At 37.8% G+C, this 27,873-nt stretch overlaps 1 protein-coding gene and 2 long non-coding RNA genes across 3 annotated transcripts; 2 read left to right on the forward strand and 1 right to left on the reverse strand.

Annotated features, from left to right (window-relative positions):
* The first annotated feature begins 5,997 nt into the window (after positions 1-5,997).
* Positions 5,998-6,635, forward strand: LOC149708715 (uncharacterized). Its single transcript, XR_016379975.1, has 3 exons — positions 5,998-6,182; positions 6,349-6,447; positions 6,528-6,635. It is a non-coding gene; the product is annotated as an uncharacterized LOC149708715 (long non-coding RNA).
* Positions 6,636-7,945: 1,310 nt separating this feature from the next.
* On the forward strand, positions 7,946-9,040 carry LOC149708716 (uncharacterized). The gene is made up of 2 exons (XR_016379981.1): positions 7,946-8,053; positions 8,126-9,040. It is a non-coding gene; the product is annotated as an uncharacterized LOC149708716 (long non-coding RNA).
* A 239-nt stretch (positions 9,041-9,279) lies between these two features.
* On the reverse strand, positions 9,280-22,123 carry LOC149708717 (uncharacterized). Its single transcript, XM_089864238.1, has 6 exons — positions 21,646-22,123; positions 18,722-18,929; positions 14,428-14,559; positions 14,044-14,197; positions 13,354-13,497; positions 9,280-12,047 (listed from the first exon to the last, which is right to left on the reverse strand). The coding sequence occupies exons 1-6, from the start codon at positions 22,116-22,118 to the stop codon at positions 11,848-11,850; spliced, it is 1,311 nt and encodes a 436-aa protein (XP_089720364.1). The 5' UTR covers positions 22,119-22,123; the 3' UTR covers positions 9,280-11,847.
* Between the last annotated feature and the right edge of the window lie 5,750 nt (positions 22,124-27,873).

The raw sequence follows: 27,873 nt of genomic DNA on the forward strand, positions 1-27,873 counted from the left end.
GCCCATAACCTATTGGAATTATTTCTATTACTTAGGTAATTCCTATGCTAGAGAGCAAAAAATACTGGCACAACATGTTAGTGTACAAAAAGGACAAAGAATAAGTTTATTTGCGAAGGTTACATGTACTGAAATAGAAGAGTAAAAAATCAATAACAAATATGGGATAAACTGGCGCCATCTATAACGGCTTGTTTGGGCGCGAACTTTAACTTTGTTTCTACAATTTCGACGTGTCTGTGTGTGTGTCTGTGTGTCTGTCAGGATGTTGTTATTGACTTACACCCCAGGGGACCGCGTTCGCAGTTTCCGAATCGAAGCAAATGTGTTCGCTATTTCCGGACTGCATTCACAGTTCCCGGAAAATTCAAAACTTGAATCTATCCACAAATCAACTGGCCACTATTACTTCATCTGACCATACAATTGTCCATTCCACATGAATACCAATCTGTACTTATTGGCTTCAAACACCACCATCTTCTGGTCTTTGTCAATTCCACATGGACACCAGTCTGTTCACCTGGCTTCTAACACCACCATCTTCCGGTCTTTGTTTTTGTCCATCCCACATGGACACCAGTCTGTACACCTGGCTTCTAACACCTCCATCTTCTGGTCTTTGTCTTTGTCCATCCCACATGGACATCAGTCTGTACACCTGGCTTCTAACACCACCATCTTCTGTTCTTTGTTTTTGTCCATCCCACATGGACAGCAATCTGTATACCTGCCTTCTAACACCACCATCTTCCGGTCTTTGTTTTTGTCTATCCCTCATAGACACCAGTCTGTACACCTGCCTTCTAACACCACCATCTTCCGGTCTTTGTTTTTGTCCATCCCACATGGACACCAGTCTGTACACCTGGCTTCTAACACCACGATATTCCGGTCTTTGTTTTTGTCCATCCCACATGGACACCAGTCTGTACACCTGGCTTCTAACACCTCCATCTTCTGGTCTTTGTCTATCCCACATGGACATCAGTCTGTACACCTGGCTTCTAACACCACCATCTTCTGTTCTTTGTTTTTGTCCATCCCACATGGACAGCAATCTGTACACCTGCCTTCTAACACCACCATCTTCCGGTCTTTCTTTTGTCCATCCCACATGGACACCAGTCTGTACACCTGGCTTCTAACACCTCCATCATCTGGTCTTTGTGTTTGTCCATCCCACATGGACACCAGTCTGTACACTTGGCTTCTAACAGCGCCATCTTCTGGTCTTGGCCTTTGTCTTTGTCCATCCCACATGGACACCAGTCTGTACACTTGGCTTCTAACAGCGCCATCTTCTGGTCTTGGCCTTTGTCTTTGTCCATCCCACATGGACACCAGTCTGTACACTTGGCTTCTAACAGCGCCATCTTCTGGTCTTTGTTTTTGTCCATCTCACATGGACACCAGTCTGTACATCTGGCTTCTACTCCATCATCATCCTTAAGGTTAAGACATACGTGGCGATTGGCCAGGGTTACGAGAAACGTCCGGCCTCCCAATGGTGGGGGTTCCACCAAAGGTTCACGCGATTGCGCTGTTCTTTTCCATAGCTGCGACTCGAAAACCTTTGTTTTTGTCCATAACACATGGACACCAGTCTGTACACCTGGCTTCTAACACCACCATCTTCTGGTCTTTTCTTTTGTCCATCCCACATGGACACTAGTCTGTACACCTAGCTTCTAGCACCACCATCTTCTGGTCTTTGTTTTTGTCCATCCCACATGGACACCAGTCTGTACACCTGGCTTCTAACACCACCATATTCCGGTCTTTGTTTTTGTCCATCCCACATGGACACCAGTCTGTACACCTGGCTTCTAACACCTCCATCTTCTGGTCTTTGTCTATCCCACATGGACATCAGTCTGTACACCTGGCTTCTAACACCACCATCTTCTGTTCTTTGTTTTTGTCCATCCCACATGGACAGCAATCTGTACACCTGCCTTCTAACACCACCATCTTCCGGTCTTTCTTTTGTCCATCCCACATGGACACCAGTCTGTACACCTGGCTTCTAACACCTCCATCATCTGGTCTTTGTGTTTGTCCATCCCACATGGACACCAGTCTGTACACTTGGCTTCTAACAGCGCCATCTTCTGGTCTTGGCCTTTGTCTTTGTCCATCCCACATGGACACCAGTCTGTACACTTGGCTTCTAACAGCGCCATCTTCTGGTCTTGGCCTTTGTCTTTGTCCATCCCACATGGACACCAGTCTGTACACTTGGCTTCTAACAGCGCCATCTTCTGGTCTTTGTTTTTGTCCATCTCACATGGACACCAGTCTGTACATCTGGCTTCTACTCCATCATCATCCTTAAGGTTAAGACATACGTGGCGATTGGCCAGGGTTACGAGAAACGTCCGGCCTCCCAATGGTGGGGGTTCCACCAAAGGTTCACGCGATTGCGCTGTTCTTTTCCATAGCTGCGACTCGAAAACCTTTGTTTTTGTCCATAACACATGGACACCAGTCTGTACACCTGGCTTCTAACACCACCATCTTCTGGTCTTTTCTTTTGTCCATCCCACATGGACACTAGTCTGTACACCTAGCTTCTAGCACCACCATCTTCTGGTCTTTGTTTTTGTCCATCCCACATGGACACCAGTCTGTACACCTGGCTTCTAACACCACCATATTCCGGTCTTTGTTTTTGTCCATCCCACATGGACACCAGTCTGTACACCTGGCTTCTAACACCTCCATCTTCTGGTCTTTGTCTATCCCACATGGACATCAGTCTGTACACCTGGCTTCTAACACCACCATCTTCTGTTCTTTGTTTTTGTCCATCCCACATGGACAGCAATCTGTACACCTGCCTTCTAACACCACCATCTTCCGGTCTTACTTTTGTCCATCCCACATGGACACCAGTCTGTACACCTGGCTTCTAGCACCTCCATCATCTGGTCTTTGTGTTTGTCCATCCCACATGGACACCAGTCTGTACACTTGGCTTCTAACAGCGCCATCTTCTGGTCTTGGTCTTTGTCTTTGTCCATCCCACATGGACACCAGTCTGTACACTTGGCTTCTAACAGCGCCATCTTCTGGTCTTTGTGTTTGTCCAACCCTCATGGAAACCAGTCTGAACACTTGGCTTCTAACACCGCCATCTTCTGGTCTTTGTTTTTGTCCATCTCACATGGACACCAGTCTGTACATCTGGCTTCTACTCCATCATCATCCTTAAGGTTAAGACATACGTGGCGATTGGCCAGGGTTACGAGAAACGTCCGGCCTCCCAATGGTGGGGGTTCCACCAAAGGTTCACGCGATTGCGCTGTTCTTTTCCATAGCTGCGACTCGAAAACCTTTGTTTTTGTCCATAACACATGGACACCAGTCTGTACACCTGGCTTCTAACACCACCATCTTTTGGTCTTTTCTTTTGTCCATCCCACATGGACACTAGTCTGTACACCTAGCTTCTAGCACCACCATCTTCTGGTCTTTGTTTTTGTCCATCCCACATGGACACCAGTCTGTACACCTGGTTACTACTCCATCGTCATCGTTTGGTTTAAGACATTCGCGGCGATCAGCTAGGGTTACGAGAAACGTCTAGCCTGACTAAGGTAGGATCGGCTACCAAAGGTTTTCGCATTTGCGGTTGTTCTTGCTTTTAGCTGTAGTTCGACACCCTTAAATACTAACTATTTGAGTAGAGATGGGCCGATACCAGTTTAAACCGATACCGATATGATCCGATACTTGGGAAACCGATACGTACCGATACCGATATTTTACCCGATCCTTCGATTAAACCGATATCAAACCGATACCGATATGGTATCGGTATCGGCCCATCTCTATTGATGATTCTCGATCCAATTTCGGTACTTGAAACTATAAAACTGGCTTATCATACGAAAAACCCATTTTAGACACTAGTTACGTTATCCAAAAATAGATGAAAAACTGTGCTGTCTCAGAGTTTAGGTCGTATGGCCTCATCTACTCTCAACATAAGTATTTATTTTCCAAAAAATATCGGGTAGAAATATCGGTTCATTTTTAACCGATACCGATATATCGGTTAAGGCCAAATATCGGTACCGATACCGATATGGCATCGGTATCGGCCCATCTCTATATTTGAGTAAAGCGAAACAACAGTCGTATCCTTCAAATCAAACGTCAATATTAGTCAAGTCTCTCAAGAGTGTTTAATTGTTCTTTTTAAAAAGGATGTAACGCTGAATAAGGTGAATAACTAACGAAGAAAATTTATTATAATAATTATATTTATTTTAGTATTTAAGATAATCTTGTCTCTCAACTCAAAACTAATACGGAAAGGGTAAAACAGTAGTCTATGTGTTTGTCTGTGTGTGTCTGTCCGTTGTTACACTAGTGCACTGCGTTAGCAGTTCGCCTTGTGTTGATGTGGAAAGAAATCCTACAAAACCTTAATTTGGTTTTCTCATAATGTAAAATTAATATATGGAAATATTTTTCGTCTTATGTCTTTATCTTTAGTAGTTTTGTAGCCTGAAAGCTCTGTTTCATTTTGATATCCCAAGAATATTTTTTATATTATTATTTGAAATGGATGTTTATATATTACTTAAGCTATAATACATCTGTTTATAGCATAATCCTTTCTTTAGTGATTACAAGAAGAAGGCTACTCTGTCGGTCAAATGAACTTTTATTAGTCAATAGGCCTAGTGAACCATAAAGTAAACGCTTGGGTTTGTTTTTCGTTTGTAATGCAGAGACATTAACGGTTAAGAGTGAGCCGAAAGTTAAATACACTTAAATAATCAGGCTTAGATTTTATAATTGAATAAAGCATCATGGTGGAAATCTGGGCCGCGTACAGCTCAGCGCTGTTAGCAGTGTCCTACAGAATGGGATATGGTTTTTGAATTGTGGCGTCACGCTGCTCAGCGCTGAGCCAGCGCAGTCACCAAAGTAAATAGTAGGGTTTTTGGATAACGTGACGTAAAACGCGTAGTTCTCAGCTTGGCGAAAAGAACCTGGAGGAATTATTAGAAATAGCCCTTGCTGATTCTGATGGGACTATACCTATTTAATAGGCGTGAAACCAGTTGATGACGCGAGAATTTTAAGAGACATGTTTGTCTTTCTAATTTTAATTATAAAAGTTGTTCTTATCTATCTCTATAAATATGTTATCATACAATTTTTACTAAGCCATGGTACCTTGCACGCTTTATTGCTCTAGCGTCATTTTTAAAACACCGATGACCGGAGTAAAGCGTTCAGCAAAGCTATGACGACAGAGCTCCCCGGTAAACGTTTTCCAAAATCCACTGTCTTTTTTGATGAGCTCTGCTGAACTCAGCCCAGATCAGTGAAAGGTCTGATCGTAATCGGATTGTAGCTTCGTGTTTTCATCATAGAGATACATAGAGTCACTGTTGAATTCCCGCAATTGAGGCCGATTGTTGCTGACGTCACAGCATTTATGTATTTTACGTCATTATGGGGAAAAAAGGCCATGCGACACTCTGCGGCGGCGGCGGTAACTAAAATATATTTTTTTTTAATTTAATGCTGGAATATGATTGGTTAACTTATTTAAGTCATGCGCACCAGCGTCACGAACGAAAAATGCGGAGAGACGAAACGGATCTTGGAACACGTGGAGTTTAATTATGCTGTTGGCCCGGGTATTATTTATTTTAATTAAATTTTCGAATTAATTTATATATTTATGTTCAAGATAAAAATGAAATCAATGGAAAGCAACTATAATAGTGTTTCTCTGGGGAGAGAGAGGAATATATATTTTATTCTTTAACAAACTGTTAGCCTTTGCAACATTTACTGCCCTTGAAAAAGGATTAATTTGGTAAGTTTTTTCCTTACAGCTTCTATTTTAAGTTCATTGTTAATGTCTTTGCTGATTTTATGTAAACGAATTTTTAAGTAAATTTTGACAATTCGTTTTATTAAAGCGTTGACATGATATTGGGAGCCCAATTCATCGTCAAACATATGTTCGGCTAATGATGAAAATATATCTGTATTGAGGAGTTGCCTCAAAACCAAGCACTCAATTCTCAAGTCAATGTTTTTTGCCGCAGTTTTAATTGGACCAAAATACCGCAACGCTTTCTCTGTTAAACCACAAATCTTTACTACATCAGCTGAGGGATGGCGAAGCCCACCGTTGTCTTTCAAATGTAAGAAAAGCTTGTATGGGTTATTTGGTTCAATTTCACTTTCAATTGTGGCGCCTAAGCATATTTTGCAATTTAGTTCTTTTTGCAATTTCTTTACTACGAAACCACTCATATAGTAAACTATATTTTCCCTAAATACGGTTGATGTTGATTTTTCATCATTTAGAAATGCAATAAAGACATCAGGGTCATCTAAATCATTGGCATCATCTGAACCAACATTGGTTTCTCTGTTCGGAGTTAAACTCTCACATAGATTTGGAACGTGAGTGTTGTCTAAAGCAACAACATTTCCACTTTTTGATGATTCAATTTTTGTCACAAGGGTGTTTTTGTATGCTGCAGTGAATTGACGACAGCTTGGATTATTGTTCCAGCCTCCTCTTTGTCGAATTGTATTGAAATACAATTCAAGATGGTCTTGGGACAGTTTGTAAGTTAAAAGGTACCTTCAAAAGGAATGAGTGGTTTTGATATTGATCAAAAGAGATTTAGTGTTTTAACAAATACTTTAGTGGTGTAATATATTTCTCCGCAATTTCTAACACACTGTGAATTGTAACTGTAAATCCCAAAATGCCGGTTTTCCTGGCACTTTCTAGAATTAAGTTGCCTTCGGTGTCAGTCAAATTTAGAAGAAGTTCCTTTGTCTTTAAAAGATCCCTTTTTTTAATTTCGAAATTTGAAGGTCCAATTGCTGCCTTAAAACCTTTACTCATAGGGTTTCTCGATTTTAAAACATCAAACAATCTGTGGAAGTCCAAGAGAGGAAAGATATGTCGAAGGTCTCGAGACATAATAAAGGTAAAAAATTCTATCTACCTATCAATACATGATATAAATTTTGATGTTGGGCCACTTTCTTGGAATACTGGATCCCCAGCCTCCTTCAAAAACTCTATACCCTTCGATACAGAGCTGCTAATGGTTTGCGCTGCCAAGTTTACTTTCATTTTTTGGCTTTTAAAATTTATGTGAAATTCAGTAAGCTTGTTTGCCAAGGTTAAACCCTCGTAATCTTGGTAGCTTTGTAAGATGGCTACATATCCCCAGTCAATTCGCTAAATAAATACGCATTGTTAACATTATATAACTTTAGAAAAGAGTTGATTTTTTTGTACTTCGCCAGTGCGTTGGTCAAGCAAAACACCATAGTGCTCCCATAAATTTCTCATAAGTTTCAGCATGTGGCATGCGTCGAGAATAAAATATACCTTCTCACTAGTATCTGCTGAATGGTGTAAAATAACTGAGTCAGAAACAGTGTACACCTAAAGTAAAGTCAAAAACAATATAGTACCAGGGTTCGGGAAACTGCTCTGTATAAAATCTTTCGAGATTATAACTCCAAGTAATTGAGCCATTGTGAGGTTGCGTTTTAGCCCATCACAGACAAGAGCGACACATTTAGCCCCGGTTTTGTGTATATTGAAAATACACTCTGTTACCAGAGTTTTCAACATGGAGCTGGGGGTTCCATGAACCAGGAAATAGCCTACTGGCAATTTCCAATGTGCATTTATAGCAACGGCCATAAAAACTAGGGCTGATGTTGCAATCTCGTCTGAATCTTGAGCGCAATGGCCTAACCCCAAGTTAACATAGCCGGAAAACTCTTTTCCTGTCCATTCCGTATGTTTTTAATAGACATTTCATCCAAGGAGAGCGCTATTAATATTGGATGTTTTGATTTTTCCACCTCAGATTTGATAAACCCGAAGCTTTCGGCAGTGAACCCGGGTTGGCCATAAATTTTATTTGTCCATTCACGTAAGGTGTTTGGATGGGGCAAACAAAACGTTTTCCTTAAAAATTCATACGCTTTAGGCGAATAGAAGTGGACCGTCATGGCAAAGCTTCGAATTTCTTGAGTATCCAGTATTTTTGCTTGGTTTTGTTTTTTAATCCTGAATGTCTTAAAATTTTAAACATTTCTTTTGCAGTAGGTCCGAATCGTTCTTGAATGTCCAGTGCATTTTCTTCTAAAAGAAGATTTTGCTTTTTCAATTCGCGGAGCACATCTTTAAGTGAAGAAAGCTTCAAATCCTTTCGCCGCCTTGTCTGATAAGCCATCTTAAGTTTTTTGCGAAGTGATAGATTCTTTTTTTTCTCTTTTTGTAGTGCATAATCGAGGGCCATTGAGTGCATGGATGTTTGACTAGATTTCTATTAAGTAATATTTAATTTTAAGTGAATTTAATGTTATTATTTAACCACAAGTTTCATATAGTTGAGTTTTCTAACATCTGTTTTTATTATTTGATGACCCGATGAAGATTGAACACTACTGCGGTTCCTGAAATATGTCTTCAAAAACCCATAAAAGAGACTTACTAAATGAACTAATAGAGTAATTATTCGAAGCTCAGCCACCTACATGATCGTCATTGTCTGTTATTCTTGGCATCTCCTGATTTTCACTATATATATCTTCTTGTGCATACATTGCATCATCGATATTCTCAATTATATCTATGCTTATATGAGAAGCTTCATTTATCGCGACCTCATTTGAAGTGTTCTCCGCAATTCCCGCACACTTTTCATTTCAAATAACATTAACAAAACTGACATTAAATATTGTGAAAATATTTACTTCTGGGTGATTGCTAGCTTGACTAATGACTACTTCATTGCTATAGAAACAGATATCAGGGATTGATGTATTTGGTGGTGGGAGATGTTGGGTCACGACTGAACTAGACAATGCATGGCTCTGTGCTAAACCTCTCTTGTCATGTTTGCTATAGGTGCGCTATTAGATCACGTATAATGTAATGGAATTCCGAATTACACTTTATACAATCATTATGTATACTTTTGAACCAGATTCATTAAATCTTAAGTAAAACAATGAAGGTATTGCGTCTTCCTTTAGAAATTTCCGTTTGTTACTGTCTCCACGTACGCGAAAGTCACTTTCCCGAAAGTGATCACCGCAAACGAAATTATTACTACCGGGGGCTAAGTCTGACCGTTTGATGGCAGCAAGCCATTTACGGCATAGCAATTTGTTTGAAAGTGGGAATCTTAATAACAGTAAAACAGCGAGTATTAATTATGAAATAAAACACACAAAAATTAAAAAACATGTGAAATGATGTTTTATTTGATGTTGAAATGCTTCTACATTCGGGAACCAAGCAAATTTTAACCATTTTTAAACTAACTTTCACATATGTGCCAAAATTCAGGTTTTTATTTAATTGAAATGTACAAAATAAATCATTAATCTTTAAAAAAACAAAAAAATTTCAAAGTAAATCCAGTAAATCATCTATTTTTACGATGCGAAAAGCGTTAAAAGTTTGAAAATGCTGAAAACGCAACTTAAATTTCCCGCCTTTTTGAATTATTTCGATTTTTAGTTTCTCCGTCCGCCGCTAGGTGGCCAACGTCTTGTTTTTCCCCATAGCATATAAAATGGGTAAATAGCGTAAAATCGGCATCCAAAAAGCGCGTGTTTCTCTTCCGATAAGTGTGTCTAGGCCAGGGACACGTGGCAAAAAGTGGAAAAAACCGGCAAAAACGGAAAAAACCGGCAAAAAGTGGCAAAAACCTTTTCCCTATTGAAATTAGAAATGCTAACTTTGGCTTTGTATTTGTCATTCGTGTTATTATAGGTCTTCCAACAGCTAATATGTCTCAATCTTAATCAGTTTTATAACATTTATTGTGTTTTAAACCAACGCCGCCGCCTATATTAATATAGGCGGCGTTGTTTAAACGTTCGAGCTAAATCCACTTTAAACTTACAACTTGTGAAATTTTGCTCATATTACAATGATCCTGGTTGCTTCGCATTTGATAACTAAACAATCATTTTTAAGCAGTTTCTAGCTTTAATCTGTTTCGAAAACTCAAAATTAGCGAGTTGAAAAAAATAGTGTTGAGCGAAAAATAAGGACTGATTTTTCATTTATTTGTATAACAAAGCCAAAACGTTCTTTGCCACGCGGTTTTTTTCTCCATTTTATACTGAGAATGTAACCCACTTCATAAGCCTAAACAATTATGGTAGAATTTTGGACGTTTTATTTTCATTTCAAATCCGAATTTTTTTTTGTTTTTAAAATTTAGTTCGTTATTTCCACATAAAGTGGAAAAAACCGTGGCAAAAAGGTTTTTGCCGCGCGGTTTTTTCCACCCCTAGGTTATTAATAGTATTCTAATGTCTATGGTTTTCATGCTTTTTACGGTGCGCATTTACTTTCAGTGCGTGTAGCCACAAATAAGCTTTGGTGTTATGTAACGTTAACAGTCATTTTGACAAACTAAGAAAACCGTTGAGGTGAAACGAGAGGATAGTGCTTACATGGCAACCCTGTTATGAATATGGCTTAGAACATAGAGGGCATACAGTTGAGGAGTAGAAAATTGGGCCTTTACAAACACGCAAAGGTAATATCCCTCCAAAGTTTTATCTCTTCATTTCCCGTTTTTCCCCCATCGGATGATTTTAATGTGTACAAGTATATCCTTATTGGATGTAAAATGTCGTCTGATTTACAGTATATTCGCTACGCTTTGTATACTGCTCTAATATTTCATAAATTTTAACTTCAGTATTTATTCATAAAAAAAAAGAAACATTTCCATATCTGGATAAATAAGTTTGTAAGTAGTCCTCCTCTTGACTCGGAGAGGTAATATTTTGGTTTTCCCAACTTGTAATATAAATATTTCAAATTGGTTGTTTACTTTTACATTTAGCTTCTGATACGTAAGCTGAACGTAAAGAACAATCGGAGCCTCCGAGATGATCTAGGCCCGTGCGTGTCGATTTTTATGTGGGGAAATACCTAGTTTTATTAAGGAAATATTTTCACCCTTTATGTCTACTAGGTGGCGCTTTTATTACCGTTGCGAATGGGTTCTTGCATAAATTATCGTTGACATTTTATGGATAAATTAAAAAAATTTATGAAAGAGAAAGGTTTTACTCTTAAATTAACGTTATTGTTTTAAGGGATATTCCCTTTTCATTGAATCTATTGGTTCGATTGCATGGACAGCAAAACTTTTATGAGATTTTATTATTGTGGTTTTTTTTAGTAAAAAAATATCATTCCTAATTCAGTTTTAATATACCATAAGAGGAATTTTTTTACCCCTTCATAACCTTTAATATTTTTAACCTTAACATTTTTATAACTAATTTCTTTGACATGATTGTTTAATAAAGGTCTTCGGAAATTTTCTAAAACATTTTTTTAGTATACGCGACCTCGGCTTCACCGCTCTACGTCTACGCCTTGACCTAATATTATAGCAGTCAACGGGGTCACGAGGCTGAACTTGTTTTTATTTTACGAAACTAAATGCGCTACCAAGCGAGAAAACACGGCGAACTAAATTAGGTATCACTAAGAATGTTAAATATTCTTAAATTTTGGCCCCGGTCCGAGACCTGCGAGACTAACGTCATTCGATAGGAAAGTCTCTACTCGTTCCATTCGTATAGTTGATGGGAAGTTCGCTCAAACATCCTTGGAAGATGGAACTATTTTACAGGTGGGTGGCTTTCCGTTAAAGCACCAATTCTATCCACAGGTTGTATTATCACAGGCGCTACTTATGAACCGAGTTTCAATAGTTCACAAGATATATGATAACTATATTTTGGATTATAAAAAAGCAAACGTTTAGAATTGAAGTTGGATTTTCAATGTGTAGATTTCGTTTTCTTATTTAGGCGATTCCTTCGGGGTTTTTTAAATTTCAAGATTTTTACAGGTAACGGCTGCAAAATGGTGGCGGGGTCTTCAGAATGCCAAAATGTTCTTCTTTCGTCGAGATAATGTAACGCTTCTTCAACTATTTGCACAACCTTTTCGCTGGTATTGTTTCTTTCCTTTATGACAGCTACAAAAAAACGAATCCATTTAATTATATATTATTTTAAATGCAATTAAATGGTATGCATCCATTTAGATTTTTGAAAGAGTAGGGTTCCCCCTCCCAAGAAAGCATTTAGGATAATATTTAAGAGAAGCATAAATGTCAAGAACGTTGTTGAGTATAGTATCCTAGCAGCTAAAATTTCTTAATCTCTGTATGAGTACAGTGGTGCGCGCATCTAATAATGCAGGCGAGTTTCATTAGGTAACGTTTCATGTTTGCTTATCTCTTAACAGTTTGAATCAGATTTTCATAAATGTAGCTAGGAATTAAAGTGGTTCTGGGTATCAGGTAAGAGTGGTTTCCTGGTTGCATTGGAAATGCTTTGAAAACCAAATTAATTTTGAATTTTATAGCTGTTACTTGTTTGAAACGTTTCAACTTTGGTGGTGTTTTGTAATCGCGAAAAACCTCAATTTGTTGCGAAAGCTTACCACAATCACTCTGAAAATACATTACTGTAGAGCTCGGCATTATCTATCCATTATCCACGTTATTTTATCTTTATCCATGTTATTTTATCTTTATCCATACCCTAAAACTATCCACAGACCTTACGTGTTAAATAAATAATCAGTTATCCACCAATTTGTGGATAATGGATAGAAAATGCCGAGCTCTTCATGACTGTATCTTACACTCTATCATTTTTACCAAATACCGTTTTACCAAAGCAGACAACCAAAGTACGAGACGTTTCACTTTAACACGATACTTAGTTTCGTTCAAAAATAATCACTACTTGCAGTATTTACCGCCATTTTAATAACAGAATTATGACTGTAAACATTGAACTACTGCTTCTACAGTACAAAAACGCAGTTAAAACAAGTAAACGCGCACTCACTGTTAGAATAGGAGCATTTTCTGGTCAGAAAATACATTACTTTACTTATACTTTATATAACTAACTTAAGTAACAGCGGTTTCTGACTAATTACAACATGGGCAGTTCGAAAAAAAATAGTCAAAAAATTATTGGCCCGCCGCAAGTATTTTGAAAATTAGAAAATTGCATATATTTACCGCTATAGAATAAACGCATTATGCACTCAATCTTTGACAATATGGACACTTTTGATCAGTCGACTAAGCTTAGAATTAAATGTCAATTTCACAAAAATCCGTAGAAAGCCATTTGCCATAGAAAAATGAGGGGTTCTATTATTCTTAGTTTGTTTGTAGATAAGAAATTCATCGCTTCAAAATAAATAAGGCTACAATATTGCTGACACGCATATCGAGTATTCTATTCAAGGAAAAAGCTTACCTCTCTCTTTAAGCAAGTTGCTTAAGTAAACTACATCATCGTTAATAGATTTCGTAGATGAAACTAGGCTGGCTCCAACTGATCCCTTAGAACTCTTACTCGTCTGCTTCTTAGGCCCTTTACATTTTCTGTAGCACTTCCTTCCTAAAAGGTTATGCAAAAAGCAAGTTAAGAATACTTTAGTCATTTGCAACTTTAGCGGTTTAATTTCTGAATTCGCATTTGAATCATTATTCGCCCCAAATTTAAGAACTTTCTATATAAGCTAAAACGGATTAATGTAGGAAGAACGTTGAAAACATTCATGTATAATAAATAATAAATAAATCTATATTTATTGCGCGTACACAACGGAAAGGGGCTGCTTTTACAATGACTAACGATTTACATTGCATGGAGGAGTGGGGACTACCCCTATACTAACTACTACCATAACCTAAGCCATCTTTAATGGAAAGAAGAAACCGGATAAAATGGTGTTTACGTAGTCTCCATTTAGCCAGTGAGAAGGGTGCTAACTAAATTTACACTGGTTTTTAAACTTATGTTTTTCACCCCGTGTCGAACCCGGGAGCCTCTTGCTATCACGCGAATGCACTAACCATTAATAATGGATAGTTTAAGGGCCCTAATGTTACAGAAGCGTGAGTTCGAATGATCAGGAAAATGAAAAGGAAGAAGACTACTTACTTGCTACCGCATTACAAATGGCCCTTTTACACTTGGCTACACCCAAAACGTATTTCTCATCATCAGGCCGAACGGCAGCTGCTCTATGGTAATGTAACAGTGCTGCCTCAAAATCACCTAATTGATAGAAACATTCTGCGATCAATCCTAGAGCCTGTGGAAAAGAAAATGTCTTAGTAAATTTGAGGCTCAAGAGTTAAAATATTGCACGTTGAGATAAAATGTAATAAAATGTCATACAATCTCTTTGCTGTTTACCATATTTTTGAGCGCGGAAGGTAGAGGGATACATTTTAAAATATTGACAGTACATAAGAAAATAGGCCAGCAAGGAACTCATGAATGGAGTAAAGCAAAGAGACGGCAAAGTATCCATAATTTCACCTTTGGAGATCGTGGGTCGGAAATAAGAACTATGTTGGCATCTTCTAAAGCCCTTTTAGCGTCACCAAGTTCTAAGAAACATCTTGCACGCGCTAAGTAGCAAATTGAACTCTGAGGTTGCATTGATAGAGCCTAAAAACAGGTAAAATTTTAAAATACTCTTATCCATCTTTATCATAAGTGAATCATATTACAGCTCCCTATAAGTACTGGACGTAGGTTATGCTTTTATATACAGCGTTTTCTTCCAGGACATCCAAGCCCGCCATCTATAGCTCAGTTTCACAAGTTTAGTTTGCCCATTAACCCGGATCTGGAGTTACGTTAGCCTACGGAAGTTCCGGTTGATGGGAATGGCTGTCAGTGTTGTGATTAGTGTGAAACTTGTTATCGCGTTATAATTTTGATTTAGAATGGCTCATTTTTCTTTTGCTAATCAGGAAAAAGGCCTAGGATCAATGTATTTAATTACAATGCCCAAATGAAAGACACATTGAACACGATTTATGTGATATTAAAAGCACTTAACCGTAAGCGACTAAAACGTTTTGTAAAACTGAAAAATATTGACCAGCATCTTTCGCAAACGGAAAACGTTAAAGCATTGAAAAAATTGGTCAGACTTAAGAAAGGAAAACAAATTTCTAACCCATAATTAGTAATAAATCTGTCCAACTATTCCCGCTAAAACCTTTAAATCGGTCGAAACTCTGTTCTGTATTAGGAATGCATGAAAAATGTTCTAGCATGATGAAGGCTATTTTGATCATTTGAATTCATATTAATTTCCTTTCCAACACAAGCCTTTAAAAATTGAGCGAAATACCTACAGACCAGCCACTTATTTTTTAAAATCGGAAACATAAAGTGGACTTCTACTATTATATTCACAACCCAACACTATGCATGGAACAACTTGTTCCCTTCAGCGCTCTTCTCTCTCAAACCTTTTTTCATTGACTACCACTTACTTCCGTTTGCTTCCCCACTTTTTAAAAATTTCTTTCGCGCCAAAATCATTCCTTTGGTTTAGTTCACAAATTCGCCGCTGCGTTTCGCATTTACCCTCTTCCCTTCAGTGCTGGGAGACAATGCTGATGCACAGCGATGTTATATCGTCCTGTACTTCTAGGGAGCTGTAATATGATCCACTTATGTCTTTATCGATTAAAAATATTGTGACAGATCTTTGTTTTTATTCCGAATATCTATCTTTTAAGACGTTCTATTTCCACTGGTATACCTCGTATCAGCAGTTCCCGAAATAGCAACGGCTATTCCAACGGCCGCTGTTTTGGGAAAGTTTTGAACAATTCTTAACCCTATAGTTTGCCTTGCCATTTAAGATCAAAACGATCTTCATAACCTAACCTTAACTCACCTATTTTAAATATGCTAGTACTTTTGGGGTTCAAGTAACAAAATGAAACCTAAAATAACCTTTCCTGACCTAATGCTATTGGAGTTTAAATAACCAAATCTAATTTAACGTTTCCTGAGCTTATACTATTAGGGTTATAATAACCAAACCTAACCTTACCCGAGTTATGAGGAATTCTATACTCTACAATTTACCTTAAGTTCATATAGATCTTCAGACGCAAACCTCACCCCACCTGACCTAATACTACTGGGGGTTCAAATAACCAAACCAACCTAATCTAATACAAGTAGGGTAGAAATAACCAAATGTAACCTGATTCAATTAACTGACCCAGTACTTTGAGCTCAAATAACCCAACATAACCTGTTATAGCAATTGGGGTTCAGATGACAAAATATGGCTTAATACAATTGTTGTTTAAATAACATGACTTGAACTGACCTAATACTATTGGGGTTGAAATATCCAAATCAAACCAACCAAATTTAGCCTCACCAAACCAAATTTAACCTAATACTGTTGGGGTTAAAATAAACATATCTAACCAAAGCAACCTAACGTATCCTAACACTATTGGAGTTCAAATAAAGAAATCTAACGAAAGAAACTTGACCTAACCAAATACTATTGGGGTTCAAATGAACTAATCTAACCAAAGAAACCTAACCTAATACTATTGGGGCTCAAGTAAACAAATCAAACCAACCAAACTTATCCTAACCTCACCCAACCTATTTGGGTTCAAATAACCAACTTCATCGTGACTTAATTAACCATACCTATCGAAGTTCAACTAACCTAACTAAAACCATCATAAACCACTATTCCTTTTCTAATCCTTGTTGTATTGCTCTTCAGGGAACTGCTGTAAAGGTACGACGCGTTTACGAGAAACGCTGTATAGCGAACTGCCGTATAACAGGTAAACTATGTTTACGTGAAATCGTAGTTTAGAGAACCACGGTCATGAGGACCGCTATTATGGGATCCGCTCATATGAGGGCTTCCCGAAATATCTGCTCTCTTGTCGAAAAGTATATCTTAATTGTTAACTAGTTTAGTTAAAATTCGTCGTTGTGCTGCGAGTTTCTTATCAAAAATTCTGTCCATGGAATCCGCAATAGGTAGGCCTAACAAGTCGCGTGTCTTAAACTTTCTCAAATGTTATAAATTCGTAACCTATACCGTGACTTTGATGGCGTACTCGTCGTTTGGCACCATATAATTTTAAGGAGTTTAAAATAACGATTATTCTTAATTTCATTTAAAATTTAACTATTATAAACCTTCGACGACACAGAAAATATACGAAGTATATTTCATTAGATAAAAATCAAAGCCAGTAAATTATAATTAAAACGTTAACAAGCGAGTGAGTTTCTATAAGCTACATTTGGCGCATTTTTCAATTAAAATCAGTATCTTCGCTATTGTTAGAGAAGGGCTTAATATTTGCAAACTATAAAGTTGTTATAAGAAATTATAACTAAATTTTGTATAGGACGATAACGTCACGGAGAGGTATTACACTGGACGGGTCTGTGTGTGTGCGTCACGGCGTTCGCAGTTGTCAAATCGGGGCAAAGGTGTTCGCTTCATTGCAGAAAGCAATTAAGAAAAACGTATGTCACGGAAAGGTTCTGTACCTAACGTGTCTGTCTCTCTGTATTCCGTTTTAACTTCTGCAATTGCTTCTCATTAAATAGTAGTTAGCGAGACTTTTGACTCAAGAGAGACAATAAATTGGTTTTCACAACTTTTTCTTAAATAATCTATATCTATAAGTCCTGACTGACTGATAATCAACGCCCAGCCCAAACCGCTTGCCCTAGGAGGCTGAAAATTTGCAGCAATGTTACTCATAAGTAGTAGGCACGTATACTAAGAAAGATTTTACCACTCCGCCGCCATCTTAAAAAATGGCGTCCAGAAATGTAAAAATCTTCTCTAAGCAACAAAGTCCGCGCGTTTCAACCGATTTCACAAATATTTTGTACACTGGTTACCTTTAACCTATAGACGGGCTGAATGGTCTTTTGGGTTCGATTTGTTGCCATCTTTTTAAATGGCGGCCAAAAACTTAAAAAGCCTTCTTTATGGAATAACGTCCGCATGAAAAGTAATAAAAAATTGTCCTGCCGGGCTGAGGGGCAACGCCGAGTGCCTCCGCTCGTAGGGTGCTACAAAAATATCAGTCATCAGTAAAATCTACCCATTCTTTATATCATTTTGATGGAAGTTCTTACTACACGCGAGCGACGCCGCGGGCAACAGCTAGTTAAATATAATAATTATTGTGTTTACTGTTCAGTGATAAATCAAAAGGGCGATCTTAAAATAGTTACGGCCTAATTAGGGAGTCAAAAGAGTCCTCAAATAGTATTTCCTTGCCCCCTTTTTTAAATTTACCCTTTCGTATTATACTAATTCCTTTGTTTGAGTTTCAGGCGTTTATAATGAGTTAGAAGGATAGTTTTAGCACCAAGAATCGAAGGCATCAATTTTCGGATTAAAGCTAGCATTTTTGGACTCTTATATCACCTTCCATCCAAATATGTATGGCGATTGGACTCTGTTTCTCTAACAGTGTATACTTCATAAAGCTAGAGAATTAATTAGAGCTAGTTCAAGAACGACGCGAGAATTGACTAAACGCGCTTTTGCAGTCCATCTTCGTATTTAGTCTGTACTAAGCCTTTGACAGCGCCTCACCAGGCGACGCTTTAAAAGAATCTATGAAGTTTTACCAACGTCACTTCATGACAAGCTCTCAGTAACCAGTGACAAACTTACGGAACATATCTTGTGAAATTATGCTAAGATATATAAATTGAAGAAACCTTACGTCTTTTCGATTGAGACGTAAGATAAGAAATTTAAGAATTACAATGTATATAATTTTCAAATTACAGTATCGAAATACTTCGTTGCACTTGGTCCAGGTCCGTGACGAGTGTGTTGAAAAATCCCCTGGCCGTAGAAGACTCTAGCCCCCTTTTCTTCGGGCATCATCCTCCTAATTTCTTCTTTTCGCTTCATGAGAAGACTAACTTTTATGTCCTTTGTGCCCTTCACCACCGCAGCGGCTCTGTCTTTGTCCGTGTAAGTATTATCCCACCTAGAATATGAAATTTTTTCATTAACTATCGGTATTTTATTGTGAGCCTTGAGTCTTCCCAACGGAATTTTAGGTTACAGCTAGCAAAGTCATCCCGATTTTGGCTAATTCCCAGGAAAACCAAAGGTACGAGCCATTCGTAAGAAACCAAAAGCGCAGTGCATTTCATGCAAACTCTGGCTCGATTTCTGAATATAGATATCACTCAGGCTCGTAGCCACGGGGGTCACCAGATGGCAATGCTATCTCAAATAATATTTAAGTCGGCCCCTAAATGCCCCTGAAAATTTTCCAATGCCCCCTTATCAATTTCACAACGCCCCTGTAATTAATATTTCTATTTTGGAACACAAATATTAAAAATATTTATTATTTATATTAAAGATTTTATACTTAACGGTGCTTACACTTAATGTATATCCCTGACACACTTGGATTTTTTACTCAATGTCTTTATCCTTAAGAAATATCCTTGATTTGATGACATGGATGTTTTTACTTTAATAAACTAGAATTTTTAGTTTCATGTCTTTATCCTTAAAATAAATCCCTGCTATTTTTTCTTTTAAAGAAATCAATCTTTTGACTACTAATGAAAAGCTTTCATTTTTAAGCTTTTTGCCTATAGCAAAAGCTTTATACGGAGACCCCTGGAAGCAGGCTGGCTGGCTAGCTGGCTGGCTAGCGGGCAGGACGGCTGGCTAGCTGGCAGGACGGCTGGCTGTTTCGCGTTCGCGTATATTTTCGTAAATTTAAATTACGCGGCAGGGCTCGCCGGAATTTGATTCTCCACCGCACTAGCGACATCTATACTAAATTCGATCATATTTTCGACGAGAAAATGCGGTCTCTCGGAGGTAGCGGGAACCGAACTGGAGTCGCCGGTGTGGGATGCGGATATTTTACGTCTGCGCCACTACGGATTGTTGTTAAGCTATCGATAATTTTCCTATACTTTTCCACGCCTTTGCTTCGAACTGACGTTGCCGGTGTGAATATCCCTAATTTCGGGTTTCGTTAAAGACAATATCACACTGCAAAAAGCGTTAATATGCCTTGGGGCATATCTTGTTTATCATTGCTCCCTCTACAGGCGTTTGCAAAAATACGAGCGAAAAAACTAAATTACTCCCGCGACTTTCCTCTCGCTCGGAGGTACAGTAGATTTACTCCTAAAAGTAGTTTTCATACTATTCTGCATTTTCGCCAAATTAATATAACTCATTTCGATACGGGGATGCTTTGAAAGTTATAAAGGAAGGTAAATAGTTTCACTGTAATTTTGGTGTTCAAAGTAATAGTTTTACCATGAATTTATTTATTAACATAATAAATTCATGGTTTTACTATGTTTAATTACAATTAAAAATATGTTAAAGCTTAGATTAGGGCCATTAGGCTAAAATATGGCTATACCATTATTATACATGGAAGCTAAGCCTTTGCCAAAATAGCGCAAAAATGTGGTTTTTTGGACATTACCTGTAACAATTTTGACAAATGTCTATCATCCTTACTCTACAACGTAACCGAGAGTTAAGAGAACAAAGGATAATAAACATGAAAAATCAGAATTATGTTTACAAAGGTCTTCTCAAATATGCGCCGCTTCTCCAGTGATAGTGACGGTGAAAAGCTACTATACAGTGGTCTAGAGCTCCCTTCATTCTCCTATTTCCAAACAACCAATGAATCAAGAGACATTTGCAACGTCATTGTGTGAAAAACAAGTTGGGCGGTATTTCGCAGTTAGTTTGAATTTCAAAATATCTAACGTACTTTTCTTAATTTTAAACGTTTTAATTCGATTTTTTTGGCACACATAATTTTAGGCACATTTTTTACCTAAAACTGCCCTCATCTTGTACTAGTCGGAAAACATTGATTCTATCCCTTTAAAATATTGTAATGTCAGGCTAACATTTGGAGCCTCAAAAGCGACTCGAAGGGCTAGCTTTTCTTGCCTTACTCGCGTATTTTCACTTCAACGACGAGCTATGTCGCATGAGAGAAAGACCAACCTATCTAGCTCATGAAAAAGATCTGACTAGAAATCTAGTTTTAGAAATGTTTATTAACAAATTTACTCTAGAAAAACCTCGTCGGCTATCATTGTAATTTTTGTCAATATTAAAAATTTGTTCTATTCTTGGTGTGGAATGAGGGTTAATAATGAAATACCCGCAGAAATATTGATTTTTTGACAATTGTGAAATTTATGTTATTCTATAAAAAATGCCATTTGTCATGCCCCTTTACAGAAATACACTGCTCCCTCAACGAAACTCTTCTGGCTACGGGCCTGATACCACTATCAAATGGAATTAAAGATATTGCGAAGGGCTTCTTTCAAACTTATTTGGTTTTAAAGAATAGTCCCAAACAGTAATCAATAGTTTTGGATATTAAAATACATCTTAAATATAAGCAAATAATTGATAATAGTACATCAATAGTTTTAATACGTGGGTTCAAGGATGCTCACGTGTTATTTTCTTTTTAGTTTTCAATAAAAGCCTCACCATTGCCAATACCCCTACATTTTTAAATTTTATACTACAATTGTAGCATGACTTCCGAAACAAAATTAAGTACTTGTCATGGTAAGGACCAGTTGGTTTTATCTTTACCACAATAAATTCGTTAATTCGTTAATTCACGTCTACGATTAAGATGATAGACATGTCAATATATTGCTCTTAAAATGCATACATACCTGGATGTGGAAGCAAGCTGGTGAACTCCAGGAATAGTAGAATCTGTCATTGTTGGTGGTGGTGTCAGAAACGATAAACCTGTTGAGGTGACTGCAAATTTTGTCTTTTTCACTATCATGTCTTCAGCCGACATTGTCATATCTGTGATGTCAGTTGTTCCTTCTTCAGAGTCTGATCCGGATGTCGAAAGACCAGACGTGGCTAGCCGTCTTGCAAATCTGGAACTTATATGGAGATTGTTCGGACTAGGAGGGCTTCCTAAAGAATCCATGATATTTTCTCTGTGTTCAGACATTTGGATTTTCTTCAAGCTAGTAGCACTGAAATCGAAGGTATTTTTTCCACCACCATCTTCGACCATGATTTCGTCTCCTTCTGAACGCCGGAGAACAATACTTGGCCTTTTAAATAGAGTTGACTTTTTGATAGACGAGTGTTTTTTGCTCATCTCTCTATTTTCCCTCTTTTTCATTGTGCTAATTTGGCATGTAGCTTAATTATAGAAAATAAAATGATAACTTTATTAAACTAGAAAATTTGTCCAAGTTCTATTAATACACATGCTCTATTTTAAGCTAAAAGATAATTTGTCGCAGCTTAATTAAACTGAGTATTAAGTTAGTTGCCTAATTCTATGTCGAGGTAAAATGATTGGTTAGTTAATAAAATTTTTAAGTCCATTCTTTTCTGTTCTGTTTGCATCCATTAGCTATTTCCAAAACTTATTTCATTACTTCAGACGAATTATTTTCATTTATGCCTACGTCAAAACATTTCTATTTGAAATTTTCTAGAACTTGGTTTGACACCTTTTCTAGTTTTGAATCTCGTTCCAAATTAAAATTTCGTCAATTCAACCTCTATCATTGATTTAGTCTAAGAGATCCACTTTAGCCCTTCGCAGTTCACTGTTTTGTCAGTGTCACTTTAAAATCAGTTTGGTCAAGTTTGGTTTTGTTAGGTTTAGGTACGTAAGGTTACGTTTTAGGAGGTTTTTTTAGGTTAGGTTTCGATTTGCTGGGTTATGTTAGGTTAGGGATTGATTTTCTTAGCCAACTTGTATTTTAGCTTTTAGGTTCGTTAATTTTTGAGACTTTTGAAATAATTTTAACACAAAATATTTGAAATATTATTCTAAAACATCGTATGAATCTCTAAAAAAATCATAACATTTAGATCTAAGAAAGCTTTTATTTTAAATCGGGGCAAAATGGAATTAGTCAAATAGGTTTAGGAGAAGTGGGAATTGATAGAAACGGTTTTGAAAATGTGGATATGTTCGTTGCTCAATTAAAAAAATAACGAAGCTCTTGGCGGCCTTATTTCCAAAATTATCTTTAAATTACTTCATACTAGCGAAATTATATTTGTTCTTAAACTATTGATTTGCTATCGTCCCTGTTTAATTGGAATATAGAAGTCACGCACGATAGGTCTGACATTCTACTGGGGTTAGAATATAAATTCGAGAAATATTACGAGCTTTACTCTTTCTAAGGTATGTTAAACATGGTGGGGAAATAGTGAAATTGGACGGTCTAAAGTTTCTATTCTATGAAATGAGGTGGTTTTCTTTCTATGCATAGTTACACAGTGTAGTAACATATTGAGGGACTTCCAATATGGATTTATTTATTTATTTTTTTTTGGCCGTCAGTGCATTATTTGGTAATAGTTGAAGGCTGTACATTTATAGACTAAAATGTTCAGCTTAAAGAAATTGCTGAGGTTTCTCTTAATTCACGAAAAATTTCCTTCATAAGTAATTTGAAAATGCGAACTTTGGTTCTGATCTCGAAACGTCTGGGCTTATTGATTTTTATCGCTAGCTAGTCACTAGAGGCACAACAGTGCCATGTGACGGATAATTCACGTAATAACCTTTCATTCAGGAATTCCAAGGAGGCGAGAACTTTCAATAACATAAAGGAGGGTTAGATTTTTCTTTCTATTTGAAATTAACACTCAAAAAACGAATACTATTGAAATGTTCATACTCTGCAACACCACCTGATAGTAATATGAATATACCAAACTTAATCTTCCAAATAAGGACAAATATTTAGATAATCACTGTAGTGATAAAATCTTACCTTTTTGCAAGAAAGTGCTATTAAAACGTTCGTCGTTATATTACAACCAACAAACTACAAAAGATGATAAGTCAATACCTTACGAAAACATTAAAAAATTAATTTCCTGACCTTTCTAAGATTAAACGAAGAAGCCAGAATAATTTCGACTAAAACCGTTGTATTAAACCTAACTAATAAACATCCTTTCTAAAAAAATGACTCGAAGCGGCGTCGGTATCGAACGTCAGTTGCCATGGCGACGCATTTCCACGCTTCTTTGCGTGAACCTTCTGCCTTTCATTTACACGATCCCTACTTGTATTCACGAATTAATAGGAACCTGGACGGAAAGCCCGTTTTTATTCGATCAAAAATCTTAATGGTATTCTCGTAATATTAAGGTATAAATTTGTTATAGGAATATAACTGCAATATAAACTAAAACTTTCAACATAATCAGAACAATTCTACTCAAATACGTTTCTTTGATTGCGAATAAAAAACAAGTTGGGAAACCAAAATTAACCTCTCCGAGTGCTATCTACCCACTTGACTTTCTGAATATGCAACTATCGCTATATATTGATAAGCAACTACAGTCCTTAAAATTTTAAATAATCTATATCTATATAAATCAAAGTCCTGACTGACAGACTGACTGATAATCAACGCCCAGCCCAAAACCGCTTGCCCTAGAAGGCTGAAAAGTTGCTGGAACGTTACTCATAAGTAGTAGGCGCGTACTAAGAAAGATTTTTGCAATCCGCCGCCATCTTAAAGAATGGCGACCGGAAATGTAAAAATACTTCTCTATGCAACAAAGTCCGCGCGTTTCAACCGATTTCCCAAATATTTAGTACACTGGTTTCCTTTAACCTACAGATGGGCTGAATGGTCTTTTGGGTTTGATTTGTTGCCATCTTTTTAAATGGCGGCCAAAAAGTAATAAAAAATGACGGGCAATGCCGAGTGCCTTCGCTCCTAGGGTGGTACAAAAATATTAGTCATCAGTAAAATCTACCCATTCTTTAAATCATTTTGATGGAAGTTCTTATTACACGCGAGCAACGCCGCGGGTAACATTTAGTGTATTATATAAGCGTTATTAATAGTTCCCTGGACAACTCTATTGCCCTGTAAACATTACCTTCTTGTATTTCAATGGGAGGCGTCTTACTCGCTTGAAATTAGCTATGAAATGCGTGGTGTTTCTACTTCAGGTGTAATATTCGTTACTCGCTTTATAAAAACTTTGACGGGTGTCTTTCTGAAGAAGATGATTTTTCTTAAATAATTAAATTAATGTAATTGATATTGATTATTTTAATTTTCAGTATTTTTAGTATTTTTCCATAATTATAGTTAGGTTTGTTGCAACTAACTCTGAACTTGTTAAAGACCTTTGGTTTCATTACTCTGTCACTATAGTCTCTGTTTTATCGATAGATGTTTTTTAATTGTTTAATTGACAACGAACGATTCAGTTTTTTATATTGTCTATAAAAGCACTGTACCTAATCTCGTGTATACTCACTGTCGTCCTGCACAATAAACTGAATAGTTTTAAAGAAATTGCTGTCGTTCCTCAATAACAACAGGTTATGGGGCCAACACGCTGTCACTGCGCGGCGTTTTAAAGACTCGGAACCCTTTGAGTGTGTGATCGAAATTAATTGTTACGAGTTCGGAAGTAAAGTCGCGTTATTATCAATTAACATAGTAACATCGACAAAATGGCTGGAGTTCACCACGTCAGAATCGAGGCTCTAACAAAAGAAAATTACGACACATGGAAACTTCAAATGGAAGCCCTTCTTATAAAGAACGACGCTTGGGCTTACGTAGATGGAAGTAAGCCAAAGCCGAGACTTTTAGAAAGTAATGCGACGGCAGTTGCGGAATGGGAGAAAAATTACAGGAAGGCGAAGTCAGACTTGATCCTGGCCATCAGCCCTTCAGAACTAAAGCAAGTAAAACATTGCGTCACCTCTCAAAATGTTTGGCAGAAACTGGAATCAATCTATCAGTCAAGGGGTCCCGCTCGAAAAGCTACGCTCCTGAAAAGATTAACGTTAACCAAAATGAAAGAAGATGACGACGTTCGACAACATGTAAATCAGTTCTTCGACGCTGTCGACAAACTCGATGAGATGGATCTAGAAATCAATGAAGATCTCCTAGCCATTATGTTATTGTACAGTCTACCTGAAAGTTTTGAGAATTTTCGATGTGCCATAGAGTCCAGAGATCAGTTACCAGACCCAGAAGCGTTGAAAGTCAAAATACTTGAAGAAGCAGAAGCCAGGAAAGTCAAAGAAGACGACCTGATCCAAAATGCAATGTTTGCCATGAAGCGTCAACCACGAAGGAAGTCAAGCAAGCCACATGCAGAAACTGGGTTAAGAAGTGAAAAATCAACCGAAGCTTTCAAATATAAGTGCCATTCTTGCCGGAAACCTGGCCACAAGGCCGCGAATTGTCCATTAAAGTCAAGTGACAAGAAGCAACTAGCTGGAATGGCGGAGGAGAAAGTGCACATAGTTACGGAAGCAACGACTCAGCCCGAGGAATTCGCATTTCACATATCCAGGAAAATTGAAAACCACTGGTGCTTAGACAGCGGAGCCACGTCACACATGACTCCCAACGCAAAGAATTTTGATGACCTAGAAGAAATGAAGAAACCACTGAACCTGGCGAACAAAGAGTCAACCAAGATCGAGGGAATCGGAGAAGTAAAAATCCAAGCAACGGATGGGAAAACTACAAGAACGCTAAAACTGGAACGCACCCTTCACGTACCAGACCTTCGTATCAACTTAATGTCTGTTTCGAAAATCACAGACAAAGGCCACAGCATTCTCTTCAATAAATCCCACGCCCTCATCACAAAAGAAAATGGTGAAGTAATCTCTATCGCTGATCGAGTAGGAGACTTATATTTCATAAGAAAAGGTGGTGAAGAAGCCAACATCGCTCAAAATTTGAAAACAACGCAATCCAGTTTGAAGAATTTACATTTTCGACTTGGGCACCTTAACGAGAGGAATATCAAGGACATGGTTCGAAACAACTTGGCAAAGGGCTTAACTTTGGATAGAGTCGAGGATCTTGGGCCATGCGAGATTTGCGTCAAAGGAAAGCAAACCAGAACGCCGTTCCCCAAGCCCGATCCCGAAAGAACCACGGAAGTACTCGAAATAATTCACACCGACGTTTGCGGACCCATGCGAACTGCGACCATGAGCGGAGCCAGATATTTCGTGGTATTCACAGACGACAAATCTCGTTGGAACGAAGTCTTCTTCCTTAAACACAAGAATCAAGTCCTTGAGACCTTCAGAGATTTCAAGAAGAAAGTCGAACCGGGAAGAAGATAAAGATGCTTCAGTCGGACAATGGGACGGAATATTGCAACAGAGAATTTGACCGGTTCCTAAAAGACAATGGGATACTTAGAAGACTAACCGTGCCACAAGCGCCGCAACAGAATGGAGTCTCTGAGCGTAAAAATAGGACTTTGGTAGAAATGGGCAGATGCATGTTGCTGCAATCAAAATTACCACCATCATTTTGGGGAGAAGCAATTGCAACGGCAAACCATATACGAAATAGATGCCCATCCAGAAGTTTAAACGGACAGCTACCGTTCACGATATGGACTGGAAAACTACCAAATTTGACCAACTTGAGGATCTTCGGTACCAAGGCCCTAATAATGGATCAGAACGCTGCCAAAGGAAAGTTTGACTCTCGAAGCAAAGAATGTGTCTTTGTTGGCTATTCCGAAGAGTCCAAAGCGTATCGAGTTTGGCTACCAGATGAAAGGAAGATCATCAGAAGCAGAGATATTAAGTTCCTCGAAGAATTCAACAGCCAAGACCATTTTGAAGATTTTGCTTCCCCAGAAGTTGTCAAAAAATATGGAGTAGAAGAGCGCACAGACACATCCCCCATCGAAATAAAAGTCGTTTTAACACCAGTTGAAAGCGAAGAAGACCACGATGAGACACCTGGAACAAAGAGGGGACCCGGTAGGCCGAAATTCATCAAGACAGGAAAGCCCGGAAGACCCAAGAAATCTTACAACATGGTACCACTAATACCAAGTTCCGGACCAGAACTACAGGGAACGATCAAAGCGAGTCCGTG

The sequence above is a fragment of the Phalangium opilio genome, unplaced genomic scaffold (assembly GCF_054372755.1).
Source record: "Phalangium opilio isolate 3A_F unplaced genomic scaffold, DU_Popi_V2 ptg000013l_1, whole genome shotgun sequence".
Lineage (NCBI taxonomy): Eukaryota > Metazoa > Arthropoda > Arachnida > Opiliones > Phalangiidae > Phalangium > Phalangium opilio.